This window comes from Entelurus aequoreus, linkage group LG08, assembly GCF_033978785.1.
Source record: "Entelurus aequoreus isolate RoL-2023_Sb linkage group LG08, RoL_Eaeq_v1.1, whole genome shotgun sequence".
Classification (NCBI taxonomy): Eukaryota; Metazoa; Chordata; class Actinopteri; order Syngnathiformes; family Syngnathidae; genus Entelurus; species Entelurus aequoreus.
The window spans coordinates 51,240,168-51,254,343 of NC_084738.1; the positions used below are offsets into that span (position 1 = coordinate 51,240,168).

A 14,176-nucleotide genomic window follows, 5' to 3' on the forward strand; every position below is an offset into this window, starting at 1 on the left:
CTTTCCACGTTCAGTTCAATCCTGATACATCTCAACTTTGCAGTGAAAAAGTGTGTACGCCAAGTTTTTGTGCGTATGCACACTGAATACATGAGATGTTTGAGTACATGAGATGACACAGATGTTTTGGTAAAATTTTACGAGCTTGACTGTGACATTCGCTATGCCAAATAGTGGAGGGAAGGCTCGTAACCTGAATTTCTGCTCTCAACCTCTCAAACAGCTCGTATTCTGAAAACCTTGTAAATTAGGGCATTCGTAAGTCAAGGTACCACTGTATGATGAATATGCTTAAAATAAATACTACTAACATTCAATAATATTGTTACTGTACATAACTGTATTTGCCCTTGTTTGACAATACTGCTGTTGTTATGTGAGATGACGTATCTGACTATCTTTCATAGACTCTTAATAAATAGGAAAAAACACTTCATGAAGAACACTTGCAGAATCTTGGAAAAATCTGATAAAAGAAGAGAGAATTATTAATTAAAAAATACACGTAAGATCCGTTTTATTTATTAAACACTGTCGGAGAGGTCAGCCTTGGTTGGCGCAGGTATCTTTTTTGTTGAAAAGTGCAAATACTAGCAGGCTGGATTAAGCGGCACATATAATGTAACATTGTTCTCATCAAGGAGGGAGATGTAAACACGTTAAAACACTTGTTTTTTGTTTAGCTCAATAACATTCTTATGTTCTCTCATTCACTTCAGGAACTGCATGCTTGGCTCGTGTTACAAAGGCTTTGGATAACCGCCTTTTTTTTAAGTCCGAGAAATGTTTTTCTAATGCTGGGTATGTAGGTTCCTTGGAGTTTATTGTGGACTCAACTAAGAGCTGAACCTGCCAAGATGGCTGTTATCACCTTGCCTACTCTGATATAAAAAAAAAATCTTTAAAGGTTTCTGAGCTCGTTAATTTTCACTGCTGGTTCATTGAAACTGTAGTGGAATTGTGACCCTGACATCCGCTTCGAAATTTGTCAAAGATCTCCTGTCATTTGGCGGTGACTTGAACCGTCATGCCTCTATAACGTTTTTTGTGGCCTACTCTCCAAACAGACTCCCAGGAATTTTAGGGTCCATCAGCGCCTCTGTCGGTCTCCAGCACTCTTTTCCCGTCCCAACTTTCTATCACTTTTCCATGACTCACTTTGTTGTTCTTTCCAACTTCCTGCCTGTTTCCAGAGATTACAAAGCCCCTTGTTCTTCACGTTTTCCAGAAACTTGTGTGTCATCCAGCAGAAGTTACCAGTTTGGAGAGCGTTTTGCAGGGTGCCTGCGTGCGGTGGCGCAATGAGGCATATCTGTGCTAAGTTTTACATGCAATGTATTAATATTTTGTCCATAGCATAGTAACATCTACCTGAATACAAGCATGTGCCGCGATAGATGAATTTACAACAAAAGAGTGCTTGCAGAGAAATACGGTAACTGTAAAGTGTAAATGGACACAAAGGGCTTTAAGAGACAGTGTTACTGAATAAATAGGTATTGGAAAAAATCCAGAAGTTAACCAAATGGATAGTAACTTTTTTGTTGTTGTCTTGTCCACACTCAAGTTACTAATAAGTTCATCCTAATCATTCAACAGCTTTGTCCAAACATTAGACACTGACACTTCTGTGGTGCTGCTTGATGAAGCTCTCCTGCTTCTTTATGCCATCAGCTGCTATCTGCTGGTGGGTCTTAGCCTGCTGGAGTCTGTCTGCCACTTCCACCACATTGCCAGGCTTGAGCGTATTCTTCTTGCTCCAGTCCCACACCTCCCCAAGCACACTGCCAACATCGCTGAGGTCACCGAGGTGATCAACCGAGTCGCATTTCTCCAGGTCTGAAACAATGGTCTGCAGACTGATGATGGACAAGCGGTCTGAACCGCCATGCTCCCCCACCAGCTGTTCCCTGTGGCCCCAACCACTCTCCCGGTGCTTCTCCACCCACAGCCTAGTTTTTTCATTGTCAACCCAGTCGCTCTCTATCTCACTTGCTCCCACAACGCTATGTAGCGGAACTCCGACAGCAACTCTGATATCAGCTTCAGCGCCAACCGGAGAGCTCCGTCCACCGCATACAGATGGTCGCCCCCTGCTGACTTGGATTCGCCCTCTCTGTGCATGGATCTGCTCACTGATCTGTTCAAGGTTTCGCAGAGCCACAGAGTAACGCGTTTTCACTTTTGACACATGCTCCTCCAGTTGCACAACTTTGGCCTTATGTTCCTGAAAGAGATAAGAGCAATGACGTTAGTGGATATGTTTAATGTATAATCGATACACAATGATATGATAGTACAAAAAAGTAACTGGAAATGAAAAATTACATTTGTTAATTAATGGACTACATTATTATTAACTGTGTTGTATTAGCACGAGTGTTGGTTTCACTTTGTGTAGCAGCAGATGCACACATGCTTTAGGCGATTAAAACAACATTCATGTTTCCAGAGCTCTGTGTAAGAGTGGGTTGATTTTAAAAATAATGCAGATGTCACTGAACGTCTAGTATAGCACAACTAAAGCAGCTGTTTGCAACCTTTGCGCGAATGCCTAGAGGGCACTAACTTTCCAATGTGTTCAGCATAATATTCCGCCCGCTTATGGCTTTTAGCACGCAATGAGGTGTCAACGATACAACCTCATTACGGTTCGGTCCGTACTTTGGTTCTTGGGCCACGGTTTTAGTTTGTTTTCCAATAAGTTTTTTTGTGCGTAAAGAGTAAAGTAAACAACTTTTTTTCAAAAATATTTTTTTCATTTTGCTTGTCAGCAAAAACTGTATTTTTCAGTGAACATGAAGTATCACCGGTGTACTGATACTACAAACGTAAATTAATGTATTATTAATTTTATTTTACAAACTATCATTGAATGTCTATTCTATCATAACATAGACATAGCATAACTGCAAGTTGCTGATTTCTTCTCTGAGACTGCTTTTGTGTATGTCCCACAATGTACATGTGTAGTGATAACGATGAGTGACAAGCATGAACACCAAAAAAATTCCTAAGACTGATGAGCAATTTTTTTTCAGTATCATTACTAATTGGGAAAAATATAAACACTTAAAAATATATACGTTGTGTTAAACCACTCGTACTAACATAAGCTAAATACCGACCAACCGAGCTATACCGGGGCGGTATAGCTCGGTTGGTAGAGCGGCCGTGCCAGCAACTTGAGGGTTGCAGGTTCGATCCCCGCTTCCGCCATCCTAGTCACTGCCGTTGTGTCCTTGGGCAAGACACTTTACCCACCTGCTCCCAGTGCCACCCACACTGGTTTGAATGTAACTTAGATATTGGGTTTCACTATGTAAAGCGCTTTGAGTCACTTGAGAAAAAGCGCTATATAAATGTAATTCACTTCACTTCACTTCACTAACAGCTGGTGTTTTTGTTATATGTTTAGTATGAAAATTGTAACCGTGAGCAAGTTGCAAAAAGCCCCTTTAACATTACAGTATCACATTAAAGTGCCAGCAAGTCAGCTGGAGCTGCTTCTGGTTGGACAAAATGTGCATGACAGCAAGTGAGTGCGTTTTTGTGGAGCGAGAGTCTGTTTTGAAACTACACTTGTGTGGATGGAGATGGTTTTAACACCAAAGAGTTGTTTTTTGTGTTTGTGTGAGCATGGACCAAGTGTTATGAGAAGAAAGCTGAGTAGAAAGCATATACATTTGAGTAATTATAAGCATTATTATTTTTTATAGGAACATTGAGTTTATTCGGGTTTTAAATTATTTGCTACATCCATCCATCCATTAATTTTCTACCGCTTGTCCCTTTTGGGGTAGCGGGGGTGCTGGAGCCTATCTCAGCTGCATATTGCTATTGTTTGAATGCCATCCATCCAGTCTATGAAAAAAAGCCCAGACTCCCCGGTCTCCGGCCACCTCTACCAGTTCTACCAGAGGATCACAAAGGAATTCTCCAGCCAGCTGTGAAACAATCACTCCAGCGTGTAATAAGTCTATACCCCAGGGGCCTCCTTCTGTCGGGCATGCCTGGGACACCTCCTTAGGGAGGCGTCAAGAAGGCATCCGGACTAGATGCCTGGCTCCTCTCGATGCAAAGGACCAGTGGCTCTAATCTGAACTCCTCTCAGGTGATCCTAAGAACAAAATTGCTGGATCTTCCTTCGTAGCGTGGCTGGACTTACCTGAGAAACAGTCATCGTTTAAATAATGTTTTCATTTTAAAATAGCTCGTCGTGCAAGCTAGCTAATGCAGGTGTACTGTGTGGCCTGCAGTTTAAACAGTCTATGTGCTCTTGCATCTGGATCTTTCTCAGCCATTGTACGTTTGTATTATGCGGTGTTAAAAATGTATTTCAAAGAGGGGGACTGCTTTGTACACACCTCCAGAATGTGGTTGAATTGAGCCTTTAGCTCAAAGTAGGGTTTGGACTTGAGAATGACTTTCTTTAGTGATTTTTGGAGGGTTTGCACTCGTGCCTCAGCCTCTTGGCAGAGCTGCGTGACCCGCTGGTGTTCTCGCTCACTCCGAAAGCGTTCCTCCTCAGCCTCGTTTACCTGGTGAGCAAAAGTAAATGAAGCCTTAAACTCACAATTCTACACATTTTACACATTTCTACACATTTCAACTTAGTGTGACATATTCTGAAAGTATGACTTTTTTATCCATTTTCAACTGCAACATAAAATAAACATGATTATGTTGTCATTTCATAGTTTTATATATGTTTTATTAAAGTAACGCTGAAGGTAGGGAGTACAGTGGCAGTGTGGTTAGCATCAAATCTGGCTGACACCTCTCGGTTTGTTAAATCCAGATATTCTGACTTCCCTCTCCTTTAAAAACATGCATGTTAGGTTAATTGAAGACTCTAAATTGCCCATAATGTGAATGTAAGTGGAATGGCTTTCTATACAGAAGAACACCGTCCTTTTTCCAGGATAGAAATGAATTAAATATATTTTGAAAATGTGAGCAATCCACAATGATACTTTGGGATATGTGTTTATTTTGTTCTGGCGGCACAGCTCGTACCTAGGGATGATGCTCGAAACCGGTTTTGCCGGTTGTTCGATAAGAAAAGAACCGAGTCCTCTGACTCGAATCCCTTTTTGAGAACCGGTACCCGTTATCGAGACCACTATAGAAAAGAAAAAGAGTTGGTTATTTATTCGAATCCCGTCCCGACATGAAATGCCCCGTGAGACATCACAAGAAATGACGTCACGTTAGGGGTGTAACGGTACGTGTTTTGTATTGAACCGTTTCGGTACAGGGGTTCCGGTTCGGTTCGGAGGTGTACCGAACAAGTTTCCACACGAACATATGAAGTAGCCGTCTAAGCTAAAGTCTTAACAAGCTGCTCCACTTCCTTCTGCCTCTTCTCTGTCAGTCCTCTACACAGCACCCAGCATGGTCCCACCCACACAACCATCTGATTGGTTAGAACTATAGCGGTAACAGCCAATCAGCAGTGTGTATTCAGAGCGCATGGTGTCAGTGCTTCTGCGGTGGGGTTAGCAGATAGGTGTTTAGCAGGCAGCGGACTCTCCCCAAATTAAAATAAACACCTCCCAGTCAACTACTAGTAACATCACTATGAGCCCGTTGACGTTCTAGAAACAAACTGCAGCTCAGCTCGCTCGCAGTCCTGGCTTGAGATAAAGGCTACTTAGCTTTTAGCGTAACGTGTGTGTGTGTGTGTTAGCTCATTGTGTGGTGTGTGTGTGCGTGTGTGTGTGTGTGTGTTGTGTGTGTGATAAAAATCAACTACAGGCTTCCCAAATGCTGTAATAAATTAAGCATGATGAGTTGACTTGAAACTGTTTAATGTTGCACTTTTTATATGTAGAAGAAAAGTTGTATCATTTTATTTAATCTGAGCAACAACTTGAGGCAGTTTAATGTTGATTAACGTGGGCAGAATTATTATAGTGTTCCCAATGTTAAAAGGATAAAGCCATTGTTTACAAATTCGGTAAATAAATAATCAAAAAATTTATATTTTGTTGTTTTCTTACTGTACCAAAAATGAACCGAACCGTGACCTCTGAACCGAGGTATGTACCGAACCAAAATTTTTGTGTACCGTTACACTCCTAAGTCACGTAGCTCAGTCATTAGGCGCAGGAAAAAAATGGACCGGAAAAAGCGCTCCAAGGCATGGCTACATTTCACCAAAAAAAACGAGGAAGCGGCAATATGCAATTATTGCTAGGCTTCGCTCTCGTGTAAGGGGGGGAGCACAACAAGCATGTTGAAACTTGTTCCGGCTGCGCATAACCTGAAAGTTCGAGAACCGTGTCGTGTCTTCGACACGTGGAGAAGCAGCGGCAAAGACGACGAAGAACGCCCCTCTTCTTCTGCCAGCTGCCCAAGTCCCAGCTACAGTGGCGGTGACGCCGGTGAGTAACTAACGTTAACTGTTGCCGGTTAATTTCCATATCTGCTCACTTGTAGTAACGTTACCTCTTATGTCAACCAGGACTGCAGTAATGTTAGCTAGACTAACGTTACCTAAGCATAGTCAGTGGCTAACGGTAACGTTAACCTTTTTGTATGTGTCTGATAACGTTAACGTTATCTTGTAGCCTACACCACGACAGAGTTTGCAAGTCTGTCTAATAAACTAGTGCTTTCTTTTTTTCTTTAGTTTATTTGGAACATGAACACACTTACAGTATAATACATCACAGTTTCATATCATTTCACTTTACAGGAGTAGGAAGAAGTAAAGCTTATTTAATTCTACCCCTTTCCCACTTCATAGCGTTTACAAATATATATATCATTTACTGACCTTTTTATAATAAAATATCTGTTAATTAGTATATACAACAGTTTTGTAATATGTAATTAATTAATTCAGTCATTATTAATATACTGAGATGAAGAATATCTTATTTTCAATAAGGTTGAAAGTATTTCCCATAATTCTTCTTCTTTGTACTTTGTAAGCACTATTCATTTGAACAACCTCTTAAACTGGATCATATTACTACAATGTTTAATTTCTTTACTTAATCCATTCCATCATTTAATTCCACATAATTTTAGCTGTTTGCAATTTTACCAAATCATCGAACTTTAATATTTTTGACTCAATAAATAAAGTGTTTGTATGTTCTCTATATTCAACATTATGTATCAGTCTAATTGATCTTTTTTGTAACACGGTTAACGAATGTAGCGCACATTTGTAGTTATTTCCCCACATTTCTGCACAATTGCTCAGATATGGTAATACTATAGTAGCGAGCAATAGAGAATGTGAAGTGATTTGTTAAACCAAATATTGTGTTTTTTTCCATATACAACAACCTATCTGGACTCTATAGGAGAATCGATAAGGAATCGGTTTGATAAGAGGATTCGATAATAGGCTCGAACTTGATAATTTCTTATCAAACATCATCCCTACTCATAACTCAAAAAACTTGTATTGCCAAACAGCATTGCTTTCTCACTGGCACTGATCAAAGGCGGGCGCTCCCTTTTCCTCTCCCTTATCTCTCCTGCTTGCTTCTTTGTTTTGTCTTGACTTAACTTTCTTGATAGCTCTTTTTGCACCGCTCTCCAAATCTAAACAATGGAATTGATTAACTTGCCTCTCAACGAAATTGACAAGATCTCGGGTTTGGAGGAACCTTCCTGTCTTGATGAAGCGGTTGTTGCTGGACACATGACGGACAAGAAGGAGGAGTGCCTGGCAACCCTTTCAGTCGAGGACATTGAAGATAGCTACCTATTCATAATTATGACAATGAGACATCTGCTGATTGGAGTAAGCGTTGCTCTGGTTTGTCGACAAATTGTACGATGCTGGCAGCCTTCAAAGTACCCTAAAGCTGCCACAAATGATTAGAGAATGCAGGCAGAACTGTGGACACTCACACTCACATCTGCAAAAGTCTGCTGACGCTCGCGGCTAAGTACTATCTTTCTATCGGTGTGCTTCTAATTGTTCTACAGCTTTCTTTATTCCTTCTCAAACACATTTAGTAGTCTTATCAAACTTGCAAAGGACACACTCACTATCTCACTGCCCTTCTCTCAGCTAGCTAGCTGCTAAGCTAACGAAGCTAAGCTCGTCGCGATTGAAAGCAACTATGCCCTGAAGGCATCTGCTCCCTCACGCTGCTGCTACTCCCCTGAAGACAGCAAGAACTCGACTCCGTGAAAGAAACAACGTGAGTATGGCTCCCTGCTCTTCATGCACCGTTCTAATGGATAGGTTAGCCCTACTAGAGGACCGTGTCTGCTAGATAGAGCAGAGTATTTTCGTAACGATGGATGCCACAGACACATTTGCTAGCAGGACCCTTTTACTTGAAACGTACATCTTAGTAAACCAGTCATAATTAAGTGTATTCCCGGGACCAGAGCACCTGACATTGAAGCTAGTCTTAGGGAGCTGACTCGCAACAGGCCTAGTAAACACATATGACAGGCTAATCGCACCACTAGCTACACGAACATTACTTGTACACGTCGGCTCCAATGACACTAGGATGAGACAGTCAGATTACAAAGAGGAACATAGTTAAGACTTGTAATCTCGCTAGAAAGATGTTTTGGCATCGAGTGCTTGTCTCTGGCCCCCTGCCTGCGAGAGGCAATGATGAGAGTTATAGCAGATTAGTCTTGCTTAACAAGTGGCTCGCTAGCTTTTGTAGAGAACAGGGACTAACGTTTATTGATAATTGGCCCTCTTTCTAGGGCAAACCGGGCTTGCTGAGGAGGGAGGGCCTTCACCCTAACCGGGGAGGCGCCATCACTCGCTCCAGAAATATAGACCACTATTTGAGTCAAACTTGACTAACTACACTAGAGCAAGCCCGGCCACAGGCAATTACAGTGTCTGTTAGTCCGGGTGAGGAGTCAGTTAAGCTAGAACTAACCCGTGCCAGGCTAGAAAATTCCTGCATACACAGCATTTCTCGTAGAATATTACATAACTCATATACTGATTTTTCTGTAGTGACTGTGCCAGAGGTGAACACGCATTCTACTGATCTCAAGATACCCATCATATCAATTCCAAGATGTGATCGAAATTATTTAGGCGCACTCCACAAAATTCCTCAAAACAGCCCATTAACTATAATATGGGCTTTTTAAACACCAGATCATTGCCTCCCAAAACGTTATTAGCTAATGAGGTCATTAGAGACAACAATCTTAATGTCATTGGTCTCAGCGAAACTTGGCTACAACCAGATTAATTTTTTCCCGCTTACCGAGGAATCTCCTACTAACTATATGAGTGCATATATTGTCCGTCCCTTCAAAAGGGGTGGAGGTGTCGCACTAATATCCAATAAAAACCTTAACCTTACCCCTAACCTAAGTAATAAATATAAGTCATTTGAGTTGCTTACTATGAGGTCTGTGACACCGCTACCTCTCTATCTGGCTGTTATTTATCGCCCCCCTCTGCCCTATTTGGACTTTATCAATGAATTTTCAGAGTTTGTCGCTGATCTTGTAACACACGCAGATAATATAATTATAGTGAAGGATTGTGGGACTCAAGATAATGAGGCGAGAAAGCAGTAGTGCAGTAGTTATGAGCCGTCCATCCATCCATCCCTCCATCCATCCATTTTCTACCGCTTGTCCCATTCGGGCTCGCGGGGGTGCTGGAGCCTATCTCAGCTGCATTTGGGCGGGGTACACCCTGGACAAGTCGCCACCTCATCGCAGGGCCATTAGTTATGAGCCGGTGAGTTTATTATCAGACTTCTTTCCACAACAATAACAACAACACCTTTTTACCCCGGAATTGTGTCCCCTTATAACTGGTCACATCCGACCTATCCACCAATCCGGTGATGAGAACAATTAGTGCTTCGCTAAACAGCCCACCCTGAAACACCAGAGTTGGCACTAACACAAAACACACTTTAAAGAGTGAAAAACAAACTAAAAAACAAAAAACCTAGAAACCACCAAATTAGGTTTTTTTAGGTGGTCTAGTAGGACGCCCATAGCGGCTAATCCGCACAGTATCCATGGGTACATACAATGTTGCCCTGGGGACCGACCTCAACACCGGCGAGCCTGGGTCGGAACAACGGGCAATCCAGACCGTGTGTCAAAAGAGGTAACAGGGTCCAGAACAGAGACAGGCGGCTCCGACTAGGGGGGAGTGCAGGTAGCATAACGCCGTCTGGGTCCTGATGGGCAAGCTTTATCCGATCGACAGTAACCTGCTCATGCCGACCCCCGAAGTCTATGACAACGTTCTTGAGCCCTGCATTCACGTCGTAAGGAGGTTGGAGTGGGGAGCGATGACCAACAGGACGGTGGAACACAAACTTTGCCGCCAGGAGGTCTTTGGGCATACGGATACGAGGCAAACAGTGATGTATGAGGACAGGCACCATGCCTTGGTGGCCCTTTGAGCAGCAGGGCAATGGGCCACTTTTGTCCCTTCACCCGAGGTTGTGGGCAGGAAGTCGCCTGGCACCCTCAGGGGCTGACCGTAGACCAATTCAGCAGCCGAGGCCGAGAGGTCCTCCTTCGGGGCAGAGCACAGGCCCAACATTACCCACAGTAAATTAATTTAAAAGTCAGAGGTTTGTGGTCCACAAAAGCGGTGAAATCGCTACTCTCAATCAGGAACCTGAAATGGCGGGTCGCCAGTAACAAGGCCAGGAGCTCCCTGTCAAAAGTGCTGTATTTCCTTTCAGCTGCCCTGAGTTGTCTGCTGAAAAAGGTGAGGGGCTGCCATGTCCCCACCGCCCAGTGCACGTGTAGTAGAATTTCTGACCTTTTGACCTATATTTCTTGTCTTTTAAGAATGTCCGCTCATTTTCAATACTCTTGTATTTTTGTGCCATTGAATGGACCAGTTGTGGGACAAAAGTGAATATTAAGTCGTGCCAACCTGTCTATAGAATGTGTTGACTGTCTAAAGCAGGGGTCTCAAACACGCGGCCCGTGGGCCAATTGCGGCCCGCGAGACGTTATTTTGCGGCCCTCACCTTAATATGAAAGTTTAATGTTAGTGCGGCCCGCAAGTTTTAAATGAATGGCGCTTAACAGCGTTGTGAGTGGAGCTGAAGGAATCTACCAATCACAATCACGGTGTGGTATAAGGCTCTCGACAATATCGAGAGCGTGCCGTGATGGCACTGCCTTTAGTGACCTCTAGAAACTGTCACTGCATCATCTTTTTCTCCATACTAACAGCGTGCCGGCCCAGACACATGTTGTATGTGGCTCCTGCAGACAACAAACAAGTTATTGCAAGACATACTTGAGGAACAGCCATACATGTCACACTGAGGGTGGTCATGTTTTATTTTATTTATTTTTAACACTGTTACAAATATGCGCCACGTTGTGAACCCACACCAAACAAGAATGACAAACACATTTCGGGAGAACATCCGCACCGTAACACAACATAAACACAACAGAACAAATACCCAGAATTCTTTGCAGCCCTAACTCTTCCTGGGTACAAAATACAAAAAACACCCCCGCTACCCCCAACCCCGCCTCCTCCCAACCTCGCCCACCTCAACCCCCCCACACACACCTCAACCCCCTCCCCCCCCCTCATCTCCCGAATTCGGAGGTCTCAAGGTTGGCAAGTATGCATTGACGTCACTTGCGTGATGTAAGCAGAGAAACATTTTGCCGCTTTTCCACAACACCCGCACACGCTCTTCCTGCCTCCCTCGCTCGCCCCCCTGCTCGCTCCCGCCCCCGGCGCCGCTGTAAACAGTCCGGGCGGGGAAGACGAGCGCTCCGATAGCTTCCAAAGCACTCTGCCGAAGGACCGAGCGACAATACAAAAGTGTGGTGCACTGGACCCCAGCGCTGATACTCCGACAGAGAGTCGCTGGGCGAATCAGACGTGTAACACGTTAGTGGTGATGTTAGCCCGTTCGGGGCTAATTGTGCTACTGTAACTGTAAATTCCACGGCGAGCCACCAACACCCCCCCTCCCGTTGGCTCCAGACAGAGACGATTTTTGATGCAATATTTATTTGTTGAGCACAGGGGCACCCCGACGTGTCTCATTTCATTTCATTTTTATTTATCTCCATCATTGATGTGCATCTTTGATCGATAGACAATTATACCTCAATTATTCAATTAAACATTTACACACCAATGCCTGAGAAGGAGCAGGATGAAGAAAAATCTTATATTTTTGCAAGACATACTTGAGGAACAGCCATACATGTCACACTGAGGGTGGTCATGTTTTATTTTATTTATTTTTAACACTGTTACAAATATGCGCCACGTTGTGAACCCACACCAAACAAGAATGACAAACACATTTCGGGAGAACATCCGCACCGTAACACAACATAAACACAACAGAACAAATACCCAGAATTCTTTGCAGCCCTAACTCTTCCTGGGTACAAAATACAAAAAACACCCCCGCTACCCCCAACCCCGCCTCCTCCCAACCTCGCCCACCTCAACCGAGACCTGGCTCAAACCAGACGAATTTTTTGCGCTGGGTGAGGCGTCTCCTCCTGGCTATGCGGGAACGCATATTGCCCGCCCCATTAAAAGGGGTGGGGGTGTTGCACTAATATACAACAAAAACTTTAGCCTTACCTCGGACCTAAATAATAAATATAACTCGTTTGAGGTGCTCACTATGAGGTTTGTCACACCGCTGCCTCTCCACCTGGCTGTTATCTACCGCCCCCCTGGGCCCTATTCGGACTTTATCAATGAATTTTCAGAGTTCGTTGCTGATCTAGTGACGCACGCCGACAATATAATCATAATGGGAGACTTTAACATCCATATGAATACCCCATCGGACCCTCCATGCGTGGCGCTCCAGACTATAATTGATAGCTGTGGTCTTACACAAATAATAAATGAACCCACGCATCGCAACGGTAATACGATAGATCTAGTGCTTGTCAGGGGTGTCACCACCTCTAAAGTTACGATACTCCCGTACACTAAAGTAATGTCCGATCATTACCTTATAAAATTCGAAGTTCGGACTCATTGTCAACAAACTAATAATAATAATAATAACTACTATAGCAGCCGCAACATTAATACTGCCACAACGACGACTCTTACTGACCTACTGCCTTCAGTAATGGCACCTTTCCCAAATTATGTGGGCTCTATTGATAACCTCACTAACAACTTTAACGACGCCCTGCGCGACACCATTGATATTGTAGCACCGCTAAAGCTAAAAAGGGCCCCTAAAAGGCGTACCCCATGGTTTACAGAAGAAACTAAAGCCCAGAAATTATCATGTAGAAAGCTGGAACGCAAATGGCGTGCGACTAAACTTGAGGTTTTCCATCAAGCATGGAGTGATAGTTTAATAACTTATAAACGCATGCTTACCTCAGCTAAAGCTAAATATTACTCAAATCTCATCCACCTCAACAAAAATGATCCTAAATTTTTGTTTAGTACAGTAGCATCGCTAACCCAACAAGGGACTCCTCCCAGTAGCTCCACCCACTCAGCAGATGACTTTATGAATTTCTTTAATAAGAAAATTGAACTCATCAGAAAAGAGATTAAAGACAATGCATCCCAGCCACAACTGGGTTCTATTAACACAAATATGACTATATATACGACGGACATTGCCCTCCAAAATAGTTTCTCTCTCTTTGATGAAATAACATTGGAGGAATTGTTAAAATGTGTAAATGGGACAAAACAAACAACATGTTTACTTGACCCAATTCCTGGGAAACTTATCAAGGAGCTTTTTGTTTTATTAGGTCCATCAGTGTTAAATATTATAAACCTATCACTTTCCTCTGGTACTGTTCCTCTAGCATTCAAAAAAGCGGTTATTCATCCTCTACTCAAAAGACCTAACCTCGATCCTGACCTCATGGTGAACTACCGGCCGGTGTCCCACCTACCGTTTATCTCGAAAATTCTCGAAAAAATTGTCGCACAGCAGCTAAATGAACACTTAGTGACTAACAATCTCTGTGAACCTTTTCAGTCCGGTTTCAGGGCAAATCACTCTACGGAGACAGCCCTCGCAAAAATGACTAATGATCTATTGCTGACGATGGATTCTGATGCTTCATCTATGTTGCTGCTTCTTGATCTTAGCGCCGCTTTCGATACTGTTGATCATAATATTTTATTAGAGCGTATCAAAACGCGTATTGGGATGTCAGACTTAGCCTTGTCTTGGTTTAACTCTTATCT

General features: G+C 43.1%; 1 protein-coding gene across 1 annotated transcript in view; it reads right to left on the reverse strand.

Annotated features, from left to right (window-relative positions):
- Nucleotides 1-426: 426 nt before the first annotated feature.
- The window catches only part of sh3bp5lb (SH3-binding domain protein 5-like, b), a 75,129-nt gene continuing 61,379 nt past the window's right edge, over nucleotides 427-14,176 (reverse strand). The window contains exons 6-7 of the mRNA XM_062055062.1: nucleotides 4,368-4,541; nucleotides 427-2,227 (exon numbers count right to left, since the gene is read on the reverse strand). Of these exons, the coding sequence (XP_061911046.1) occupies nucleotides 1,613-2,227; nucleotides 4,368-4,541 (789 nt within the window). The 3' untranslated portion in view covers nucleotides 427-1,612. The remainder of the gene's footprint in view (nucleotides 2,228-4,367; nucleotides 4,542-14,176) is intronic.